Source organism: Leptinotarsa decemlineata, unplaced genomic scaffold (assembly GCF_025532065.1).
Source record: "Leptinotarsa decemlineata unplaced genomic scaffold, Ldec_3_MD MMD2_tig00026314_RagTag_RagTag, whole genome shotgun sequence".
Lineage (NCBI taxonomy): Eukaryota > Metazoa > Arthropoda > Insecta > Coleoptera > Chrysomelidae > Leptinotarsa > Leptinotarsa decemlineata.
The window spans coordinates 8,561,511-8,573,901 of record NW_027412684.1 but is presented as its reverse complement, the minus strand read 5'-3'; the positions used below and the strand labels follow the sequence as shown (position 1 = coordinate 8,573,901).

The window sequence follows — 12,391 nt, the reverse complement described above, 5'->3', positions numbered from 1 at the left end:
TTTGCCAGGTATTGGCTTTGTATATTACTGTCGTATCATCTGCAAAGCTCACTATGTCACCTTCAAATCCTGCTTTGAATATATCATTTAGATAAACACTGAATAGTATTGGTCCTAATACGGTTCCTTGGGGAACTCCATATATCATTGTTCTCTGAACTCTGAACTCTAAAAAACATTCTCAGGATTTTCAAGCCTTATTCCTTGTTCATATGGCCATTTCCTAAGTTTGTTCTCTAAGAACATTGTTCTTATCGTAGCTTAGTTAACAAGTATCACATTTATTTGCAATAAACAATAGGCTCTAATCAAATTTTGAAAATATAAGTGACCGTCGACAGAAAGTCTCCTATCTAGAAAAGTTGGTCACCATTCAAAATTTTATTAAAAAACTCTTATGATTTATTCTCTAAAATCAATTGTTTCACTTTATTTTTGAATAACAATGAATACATAAATTCACCCAGACTGTCAATAATATAACCCTTATTTTGGGCTTTTCCAAAGTCTGGTAAAAAGTGGCACTGCAAAAATTTTTGCAAAACCCCAGGAAGTTTAATAATCATTACTTTTCCTTTTATAAAATATGCTCATGAGACCGATTGATCAGTAATTTTTCATGTTACGGATCGCCTTTTTAGAAAATAAAAATATTGAAGTTAATTCAGTATACAAGGAAATTTCCTTTTTGTTGAAGCCAATATAAAAATATGTGTTAGAACTGGTACTAAATTGTAATTTCTTCAGAGCCTGTAGATATCTTATTTTGAATTTTTTCATTGTGACAGATTGAGAAAACATCGATGGAGAATTATATATGCTATTCGAATATTAGGATTACCACAGTGATTATCAAATGTGTCAGTAATTGAATATTAGTTGTTTCAAAATTTTGCTTTTTTATGGGCCTACTTTAAACTGTAATATCGCAGTGAATATTATTGAACTTAATCGAAATAAGTGTTTTTTGAATCAATGCACTTTTGCCAACGTAACACAATTCGATTAATTTCATCAGCATAAGAATTGGGTGATCGACGAAGGCCGTTTTTGCCTGGTCCTGATTAGTAAAGGTTCTATCGGTGAGAATGTTATCGAAGTGCTTGAGAACATAGTAATCGGTTGGCGAAAAGTCTGGAAAGTAAGGTTGGTGAGGCTCAACTCGCTCAATTCTTTTGATTTTCGAAAGATGATTTGTGAAACATGCGGACGGGCGCTGTCGTGGAGCAAAATTGGAATTCTATTGACCAGAGCTGGCTGATTGTGAAGCAATTATCGGTACATTTCGTCGATTTCCTCAGAATATGACTCTGCTGTGATGGTTTGGTTCAGTTGCAGAAAGTTATAGTGAATCACACCAGATGCTGACCACCATACAGTAACCATAGTCTTTTTTTGTGGTTTTTCGCCTTTGGGAAGTGATGCTCCGAGGGAAAAACGGGCGATGATGCAAACTCTTCTTGAACGTGCCAACAGGTATTGTGAACCACATCTTGAAGAAGAACTTCTTCATCTAAACCACACTCTAAAGGCCAGTGGGTTAACAGGGCAAGATATTATACGTTCCCTACATCCTAGTCTCAATCTGTGTGCCTTCCATGAACTAAGTCCATGGCCCGCATTGGTAAATTGTTCGAATTATCAGGTACACTAAAATACAACTCCGATCGATATACCACCAGCAACATATGTTGTCAACAACCGGACCCAATCATAACACGGGGTAGCACAAGTAAGAAGCAATCGGAAGCCAGCATTAGATCCAAGCTCCCACCACCTCTCACAAATATGATTATCAGTTAACGCAGCTGCGCAGTAAGTGATTGTGCCTAAATGTCGCGGGAGCCATAAGAACGACCCCAGCTACAACACTTGAGGTCCTACTCGGACTTCCACTATTGCACATCTACATTCAAAGAGAAGCTCGACACACAGGCTAATGCAGGGGCAAATCTCAATCTGGCAGTCACAAGGTGCAGAATATTTGAAACTGTACAATGAACTGAAGACAGATGCAATATTAGGAATGCCCGTGGATAACACAGTTCCGCAGTACAACTTTCAAAAAGATTTCAAAATCATACCAAGTAGAGAGAACTGGCAAAACGGGCCATTGGTAAAAGCGGAAGAAACTTGGTATACAGATGGCTCAAAGACACAAGAAGAAGTGGCAGCCGGTATATACGGAGGCATAGCAAAGAAGAGAATCGCGCTCAGCCTCGGACATGCAACTGTGTTCCAGGCAGAAGTAGCTGCCATTGAACACTGTATAGAGGAAAAAACAAGGGCAATGACCGTGCAGGCGCATCCAAGGCCATGAACTGCTCAGAACCATTCTGCGGGGTAGCGAAAGCATATATGGTGGAATGAGCACCCAGGAAACATATGAGCAACATGGGTCTGACAGAAGAAACCCAATGCAGGTTCTGTCAAGAAGAGGAAGAAACCGCACTGCATGTGCTCTGTGAATGCAAAGCGATAGCAAGATGCGGGAAAGAGAAACCAGAGGCTGCCAGCTATATGAAGGGGTCAGTGTCAAGGCTATGGAGTTTCATCAAAGACATCAAGCATTAGAAAAATACTCGTATAGCTGGGAACACACAAGGAAACACTTATTATAAAGGTACGACCTGGAAAAAGAACTATAGAACTGCTTCACCAGAGAAGAAGTATTGTAGGGCTACTCACTGGACACTGTCCATTTGTAGGAAATCTGAACATGTCATGCTTTATGTGGATGTGATACAGTGGATCGGAGAAAGCACTAGCTTGAAGAAGGAAAGTTAGTTATAGACAACCGAATTCACGTCCAGAAAAAAATGAGACACATCCAAATAAGAATTTGTAGAAAGTGGTACAGGGAATAAAAATATTAGAATGGGTGTCTTTGAAACGATGTGGGAATAAATGCAATACGCTCATGCGGCTTGAGTATTTTTTTGGGAAATGACCAATTTATAAGACTTGTAAGCAGTTAAAAAGCTCAAATGAAGTGTTCACCAATACATGCATGTAAGGAACGTAAATGTGGTTATATTCAATTCTGAAAATAAAAGTTCGAAGTTATGTTTCTTGACAATAAGGTTATAAATCATTGAATCAGTTTTTCAGTCTCTTCTCAGTTGAAGAATATAGCGATATAGCATCAATTCTGTAGTCCGTTCTCAGTTTAAGAATAGTATTTCTATATTATTTCTATCTCGGTGAGTCAACAGAAAATCTCAATTCCTATTTAAATCTTTTCAGCTGGCAGAATAAAAACATCCAAATTCTTCTCTCCACCTCCTGCTCTTCATATACAGAGACAAGTGGTGGGTGGCTGATATTTTTTAATATCTCAATCCACAGAACGCGTGCGAGCTCGGGGCCTTCCTTGTTCTGTCAATCAGACTGTAGAGAGACGTGCCATTAGTTTTGTACACGTTCGAAATGCGTGTGCTGTGACTAGTTCTGGAACGGTGAAAAATGGGCTACATCATCCCGATGTTATTTTTCAACGCAGACATTTTAAGAGGGAATCGTTCGCTGTGCACGTTCACTTTCTATTTTGGATGTTGACGACAGGAAGCATGTAAATAATAGCGTTCAACAACGTTCTGCTTTTGTCTGCTGCTGACAAGTCCTTTAAATCAATTGATCATCGTTACGTATCCGAGAAGGGAATAATACATTAAGGAGTATTTCAAAAATTTGTTTGGGTGGATATGTACCTTTCTTGATGAATTGGATTTTTAGTCTAAGACTAGCAATGACCTGAAAGATGAGATTAAGAAAAATGTTTTCTTCTTCTCCTGAAGACGCCAACTTGTTTGGTGAAACGTGCGTCGAAAAGAGTATTGTAGTTCTGGCGATTGAAAAAAATGCTTGTTTTGGATTCATTCTATGCCAGAGGTTGCAGTTTTGAAGTTTATTGTTGTAATTTTAATTGTTACTTGCCTATTGGTATCATTGACACTAACTGTTTTCACAAAATAGACACGTAGGTATATTAAAAAAAACACTTCAATGTGAAACACGTGTCGCGATTTTGTAAACTTTCAAGGGGAAATCTCACATTAAAGTGTTTTTTTGATACGTCACAATGTATTTGTGGACAATTTCAATTATTTTCACGTGTTCCAAGGCTGATATAAATAATATGACAAAATGGTTAAGGCTTTTGCGGCCGATGTTTTCAGTGTGACTATTTTGCGAGTTCGGAGGTCGTGAATTTTTGGAATTTCTTCCTGACGTTTCGCTAGTGCGAGTGACTCCTCAGGTAGTTTGGTGTGCTATCACCTGTACTTGGCTTAGGTAAATTACATAAGCGTGTTTATGTTGTTTCAGATAGTCTGTTATGATAATACCTGTACCAGTACCTATTAGATAAATTGTCAATAACATCCGTTTACCTTTTTCTACCTGCCGTCATGGTGAATATCTTAAAATGGGATTCCATATTCGATTGAGGTTCACAGCTTCATCTTTTCTGTTGAAATTATCCGTGTGTTTGTGGGAAAGACAAAGTTCTACGTCAAGAATTCGACAGACTTCGTTAGTGATGACATTTTCGTCATCTGGAAACATGGAAGGAACCCTCTGAACCTTTTCCTAGACCACTTGGACGCTCAACACCCAAGCATCAATTTTACCATGGAAACTGAACAGGAGCAGCGGTTAGCATTCCAAGATGTACTAATCGAACGATGTGGTGCTAGAATAACCCACAATGTGTACCGAAAACCCACGCACACGGATAGGTACCTGCACGCACAATCGAACCACCATCCTAGTCAAAAGAGAGGAGTCTTCTACGCTTTAACGGAATGGGCTCAAAAAATATAAATCTTCAAGTGACCTTGAGATTGAATGGATACAGTGTACCTGAGATCAACAAAACCATGAAACTGAAAAGTTCTATGGCGCAAAATGAGGAGAAAGGTCAGACAGAATTGGAAAACTCTTGGGTAAAGACAACGTAAGAACGGTTTTGAAACCTACCAAAAAGATACAAGCCTCAAGTCTAAAGAGAAAAGGGACCCACTATCATCAGCAGGGGTTTATCGCATACCATGCACTTGTGGGAAGGTATGCATCGGAACCACCAAACGATCCATGAGAATAAAGCTGGAGAAGCTTTAGACCAAACGGACAAGTGGACTGTGGCAGAACACGCACTCAGTGAAGGAAACCACAAGATTCTGTTTGAAAACACGGAATTCATAGCCCCCAATCAGCGATACCATAGCTGACTGCTACGGGAGGCAATGGAAATCCACAAACATGCGGATAATTTCCACAGGAAGTAAGAAGCTGTGAACCTTAATCGAATGTGGACTCCCATTCTAAGAAGTTCAAGAATAGCAAACACCTTGACATCAGGTAGAAAAGGGTCAGCGAATGTTTTTGACAATTCACTAGGTACAGATATCAGACTACCTGGATCAACATGAACACGCTTTACGTAATTCACTTGAGCCAGGTTAACATACCAAACTACCTGAGGAGTCAACATAAATAAGCGTTACGCAGCCATACAGTCATCGGAGGTATTAACTCTGGATGTATAAACATCTGAGGAAGCCAGCCACTCGCGTCAGCGAAACGTCAGGAAGAAATTCCGAAAATATACGGCCTTCAAACCCTAAAAATAGTGACACTGGTAAATAGTATGACTCGTAAAATGATCGAAATTTCGAGTAGATGTTACATGAACGCTTTCAACTAGTAGAATATGTGCAATATATTCTGATTCAAAGAAAAAAGGTAAAACTCTAACCTCTGGCGAATAATCAATCCAAAACAAGCACTGCTGCCAAACATCAGAACAACACTCTTCCCAGTAATTAGCGTCTCCATCTCCTGAAGTCGTTAACTTCGTTAGCGAATTGCGCGTTCAGAAGAGTGCTACAGTTCTGGTGTTTGGGCACGTTGCTCGTTTTGGAGAATGATAATTAGCGAAAAAAAAATGAAGATTGACTTGCATTCATGTACAGCTCAAAGTGGAAGATTTTTTCAATATTTGCTATGGAATATTGTTTGGGTTCTTTTTGAAACCTTTATTCCAGCGTTGAATAAAAAACTCGTTACTTTGATTAGAAGTATTATTCATACTTTTGTCGAAAATTGGATTAATTTCTGTTAACGTGAGCACTGCTGGATTATAGAAATTAGAATGAGGAGCAGGACACGTATACACAACAAACCCCCAACCGGACTAGTCCGAGGAACATGGTCAACGGCTTCAGGAGCCTAGGCCATATTTACTGCCTGTCGCAGTTGTGTAACACAGTTCTGTTCGGAACAAGGAGTAGATGAGAAGATCACTGCCATTTGTCCAGTTATCAGTTAGTTCCCAATATACCTACCCCTTTTTTGAACATCGTGTTATAATAATAATAGTGTTCAGCAAAAGTTGGACAGTTTACGGAGGATCCACAAATCCTTACAATTTCCGATGAAATTAGTCATAACTCTACATTTTCTGCAAACTTATAGTGGTATGGTTTTATTTACGATGTGTTCTGTTTGAAAAAACTTAGGGACTCCGACTTTTCGTTACTTTTGTATGAAGAAAAACTTGTCGACACATCATGAATGGGAAATGAAAATAAACTATTCTGAAGGATATTTGGTTGAAATTGTTTTGAATTCCATCCGGCTGAGTAGAAATTACTTGAGGTTGAAAGAATCTATTTTCTTACATAAATCTCACCTTACCTTTTGAATACAAACAATCCTTCATTTTTGAGATCAACTCTTTTTAAGAAAATCAGTCGAATGAAACTATTTAAGTTATAGGGGTTTTATTTAAAAAAGACACATTCATTGAAATATTGTATATTTTGGTTATTTTTGTAACATCGCTCTTATTACTCTTTACAACTTCGTGTAACCACGCATCGTTTATATTATAATGGTACCAGGTTTGCCAAACTTGTATCTCCTCGCCATTATTATAACATCAAATTATTCCCCTTCGATCTTCCAGGCTGTTTTGAGTTCACGACCTCATCGACCCGAAAACTCCTAAGATGAGGGAAGTGTGCAAAAGCGGCCCCGTAGTCGCAGCCGTCGTGGCAGTTCTCGAAAAACAAAACCTCAACGGCAAGAGGCAATTTACCGCTCCGAACAAAGCCCCTCCGATAGCAGACAAGGACTCTCCACCGCCAGGCCAAGGAGCGCCTCTCCACGTCGATGAAAATAAAACGTGTTCCAATTTCGAAACTAAAAATAGCCGATGTTTAGACGACCAGATTAGCTTCGAATCAGCGGTGAATGATTTCAATAGCGTCGCGGAAGACGTCCAGAATTTCTGCGCTACGGATTCGCTGTCGAGGGGCCAGCATCGCGCCAAGACGGAGCCCCGGGAGAACGGCCACTTCCACGAGGTGGAATTCAACGGGGTGCTCCGACTTAACCACGGGGTAGGCATCGGCCACGGGGAAGGCGTCGACCGCGCCCTGGGTCTCGACTCCGCGAGTGATAGTGACGACAGCAGCAGTAGTGAGTGCGCCACGTCGTCGGATAGTGACGAAGAGAAGGAGCACGTGATCAGCGAGGGTCTGGCTACCATCACCGAGGAGCTGAGCAGCGTGCATTCGTATCAAGGTAATGGTTTGGTTTATGTTTATTAGGCGTTAACTGTTGGATTTAAGAACCTACGACTGTTTACATGGTATAGTGATTTGTTTCGTCAGTCAGTATCTTCCCTCTCCAGCTGTTTATTTTACAGGAATTTTACTATTTTAAGCGTTTACCGGAGACAAAATAATTCCGTTCATGTTTGGAGTCAACGTTTGATATAACTGAATTGAGGTAGTATTTAAATCAAGATATTATCACTTCAATCAAAGCATTAATGACGTAAGGTTTTGAGATCCCAGACTCGAAAAAATTGGAGTAGTCATTGAAATCATCAAAAAAATATGTTTACAAGAAATTGTTAGTTTTACAAATGAAAGTCAATTTACGCTTCTTTTATCATCAAAGAGATCATCAAAAGTATTAATAGTTCAAGTAAAAACCAATTACCCCGTACTTTTGTTAAAGACATTTTCTCCAAATAGCAATTCGTTCAAATTTCCAAATTTTTGTTGTATTGCTTACCGACGATTCAGTTTAGCTTCTAACTGCAAGATGTCAGTATCATATAAATCCCATTTACGAAGGATCGAAAATAATTTCAATGTCAGTTAACAAGCATATCTGTTTTGAAACATGAATTATGTACCAGTTTCACTTTTATTTTTTTTTATAATAATCATGATATATTTCCGTAAACATGATTTTGTAATACAATAAATGTATAAATAAATAAGTGAATAAATGTATTGTAAATATAACAGTTAACCCACAAAAGGATATATACTTTTAGGTGGGGTTATAAGGTAAACAATAATACAACTATTGATTTCTATATAGATATCATAGAGTATATGGTCGGTCTGTAGCCAGGCGATTCGACGTGGGTGCTTTCTTCACTCATCGAATTGACTGTCTTGTTGGTCGGTGATTCAAGCCCCAGTCTGAACGATTGATTTTCACTTGCTATCGTCCAACCCGTGTTAGGAATCACACGTTAAAAGGAAAGACCTCGTTAATCCTTAGATCGAACAATTTTTGACTTCTGAGGGTTGTCGTTCGTAGGGGTGCGACAGCTGGTTAACGGAAAAACAGATTTTTTTAAACACATATACATCTGTATCTGTAGAGTAGGGAGGATGAGTGTAGACCCACATCACTTAGGCCACATGTGACCCATTGTGCATCCTTCCGAGGAGTTGCACTCCTAGGTCATCGTCCATCCTGTCCTTTCCAGCAAGGTGGACAGGTCACTAGGAGACATCTCCTTCATATTGGCAGGTGTAGGCCAAGACTAGCCGAACACACAATATCTTTGGCAACCTTGAAGGGTCTCACGATGGCTTCCGCGAAGGTTTTGGGAGGCGCAGCAACATTACTGTCATTGCGCAGCTTCTTCAACCTCCTTGGGGTTTCCCCCGTCAAGGTGCATAAGTGAGGGAGCTTTCCTGCGGGGCAGCCGGTTCCTTGCCTTTATTCAAGGCGGAGCTCCTGGTTACCGCCGCAGGAAGTGCCCTTGCTGTTGAAGGTGGAGTGGGGGAGGAGGAGGAGCAACTTATACTTGCTGCCACTCCTGCCTACTTCGCTCTCTTTCTCCATTTCGCCTTGGCGCCGCAAATGCGCTTACGCCTTGGCCTTTGTATCACATCACGAGGTGATCTGATATGTCCAGCCTCATTCCAAGCGGTAGATTGAGGTGGACCTTTCTATTCATCCCCAGCCACCGCCTTAGATTGAGGTGAGCACTTCTGTCCGGCCTCGGGATTGGTTTTTGTTTCATTCAGCCTTGGGATGAATTTTTGTTTTTGTTGTTTATGTTTTTGTGTTTGTTTCATTCATGTGTGTTCCCACGAGTAGCAAGGGAAGAGTTGGTCACCTCTGGCAGAGCCCCGCATTACCAGAAGTAGGTTGATTACCATGAGGTTTCGCCCAGTTTCCCAAGGGGATCGTTTGTAATCGGATATCGCCCTGCGGCCAGTCAGCTGTCGGCACGAATCTTTACATCTTAGCTTGGGTAGGCGGATCTACGGTGGCATGTTTTGCAAAGGCTTGGGAAGTTTTAGTTCCCCTCACCCTACTTATTTCTGCCACTGACCAGGAGTCCGGCAACCCCGCCCTAAGACCCCATTGGCTTCCCGGACAGGGCCTCCAATCCCCTAGCCGTTTCCCTATCCACCACCTGGGACGCGCCTGATAGGTAGCCCAGCCCACGGGACACATACATATATACACACGTATACATGTATACATATTTCAATATTAATATATGTTACAAAAAGAATTTGCAGCTTTCAACTCCTTTTTATTATATGCGAGCGCCTTCGACAGCTGGTCGTGCTATCATCATCAAGGCTCTACTCAAACTGAAAATGTCATTCTCTTGTTTGTGCTTTTATGCGGTCCGAACGCCTTAATACAGGTACTTTAGGTAAAAAAGTACCGGTTATTTCAACGTGGGAGCGTAGCACAGGATCGGCATTAATTGTTCCATACTTCCTGACCAGAGCATGTTTTCGGCGAATTTTAGAGGCTCAGTGTGTGTAGTTAATAAGTTGGCGTGGCCTTGATTGTGCCTGATATGGTACGCATAACTTGATTGAGTTGGGCTTCAACACGTTTGGTGTGTGAACTGTTGATCCCCACCACTGCACAGTATTGCTCGACGGACTACACTAAAACCAGTACTGTCGATCTGAGTCTGGGGGCTGTGGAACCCCATGTGATGCAGCATAGTTTTTGCAGGATAATATTTCGGGGTCTGCAGCTGTCTTCATTAGATGTTCTTTGGAGCTTTGCGTTCTGTTGAGTGTGACACCCAAATACTTTGGGTGCATATTGTGACTGAGAAGTCTGCCTTCAAAATTGATTTTAAGTTGGTAGTTGGTCATCCTATTGTTTAGGTGGAAGCACTATACATTCGTTTTTGCGGCATTGGTCTGCGCAATCTCTCAAGTCTCCAAAATGTCTCCCAAGGACAGCCAAGTCATTTGTTAGAATTTGCTCAGTTATCACAAACTCCCTATGGCTTGTGGCGAGCGCCCAATCATCCGCGTAGCCGAACTTCTTTGATGTAGTTTCGGAGAATGTCTGGTATGTAAAAGCTAAAGAGCAGGGGAGCAAACACCGATCCTAGTGAAAGGTCATTATTCAGTTTCATTTTTGTATTGGTCTTGTCGGCCATAATGACTTGAAAAGATCTATTTGATAGCATGGCATTGATAACATCAGCCATCTTTCTGCATGGGATAGCTCGCCTTCGTTTATATATACCTAACTCCTTGTCCGCCAGACAGTGTCGTATGCCGCTGACAGGTCTATGAAAGCAGTAGATATTTTTAGTTTCTTTTGAAAGCCAGTTTTCACATAGTTACTTAGTGCTAGTACTTGGTCCGGACGAAATCCTGCGAAGTTATACTGTCTAATAGAGTTTTGCTACTATAATGAACGATAAAGTTATGCCATGAATTACATTATTTTATTATAGGAAACTTTGTTTCGATATTGAACATTATGTGTGAGTTGCTAAAAACCATTGAACTTCATACAGAGTTTATTTTTACAAGATAATCTTCATCCTGCTTAAAAATTACTAACGCTTGCTTGATGCAGTTGTTGTCACCTATGCGTGTCATGCACACTGCGCCAAAAACTATTTTCTCACACATGAGTAACATAAATAAGCACTCTAATAAAGGTGAATTTCAGAAATAATATCAACATTAATTTTTAATGAATAGATTCCAGATGTTTGTGAATAACTTATTCGTTTCAGAGCATTTTCCATAAAAATCATCTGGTTTCATTAAAGTTACATAAAATTTGTTGAAAATATACTAGTAAAAGGTGTTCAGCATGAATTGAAAGTTTTTCTGCACAACTTAGTTTATGGAACTGGCACCGCGAAGTTCAGCGCATCAAACGCAACCGAAACGAATTGTGCGAAAGGAGAATGTTCCAGACAAGAACGTTGCTGATGGGTACTCTAATTAATTCGAGCATCTCCTTTTCATTTCGTTAATTAATTTTCATTTCGTATAGTGCAATGCTTTCAAGATTGAAACTGATAGACTAATTGGATTCGGAAGAAACTTCGATTTTTATTTAGTTTTTTGAGTAGCGACAATGAGTTCCGAATTGATTCATAGTTTGTTGGATGTTTTACACGTATCACCCGATCTCTCAACAGTAAAAACAGTACAGAGGTCATATTTCTTGATATCGAAAGAGCATCCTAAATTCTTGCTCGTGAACAGAACAGCTACTACAACTTTCAGGAAGAGGCCATTAGGCAAAGAGTCACCAGGGATTGCCCCCATTTTTTGTGATCACTTCTGACGGACTGTTTGTTTGATGTCTTCAACAGAAAAATGGTAGACTTTCTCATCTAGGCAAGGACCACGTTGGTTCAAGGACCACGTTGGTTATAATATCTTCGAAAGAATGTTGAAAAATGTTTATGCTCTATGTCAGATGAAGCAGATGTCCGTAAACCCCAGCAAAACTGTGATAACCCTCTTCACCAGAAAGAAGAATCTGAATGATTTGAATATACGTTTTTCCAATAGTGAGGTTATTAAATTTATAGCAGAAGTATAATACTCGAAAGAAACTCAGCTGGAACATTCACTTGAAAAAGGTTTTTAACAAAGCCAAACAAATCCATTGGACATATGTGATAATGTGATGTAGACCTAGAGATGTACGAGGACCTGGTGGAACTAGACGAGGCACAAGGCGAAGTTCAACTATGGAAATTGTTGTGGCAGGGCAAAAACCCTTTAGACCGGTGTTCCTGTGCCATTAAGGCTGTCGGAGAGTGCAACAGGCA

General features: G+C 40.2%; 1 protein-coding gene across 4 annotated transcripts in view; it reads left to right on the top strand.

Moving 5' to 3' along the window:
* Positions 1 to 12,391, top strand: part of Liprin-beta (liprin-beta 1) — a 147,190-nt gene that overhangs the window by 83,421 nt on the left and 51,378 nt on the right. For 2 of the 4 annotated variants that reach the window (XM_074181556.1, XM_074181557.1), the window contains exon 1: positions 6,822 to 7,590. The exons of 1 other annotated variant lie outside the window; for it this stretch is intronic. In XM_074181556.1, coding sequence (XP_074037657.1) covers positions 7,014 to 7,590 — 577 coding nt within the window. In that variant the 5' untranslated portion in view covers positions 6,822 to 7,013. Of the gene's footprint in view, positions 1 to 6,821; positions 7,591 to 12,391 lie in introns of those variants that run through there. One more of the 4 variants, XM_074181555.1, reaches the window with a different exon arrangement.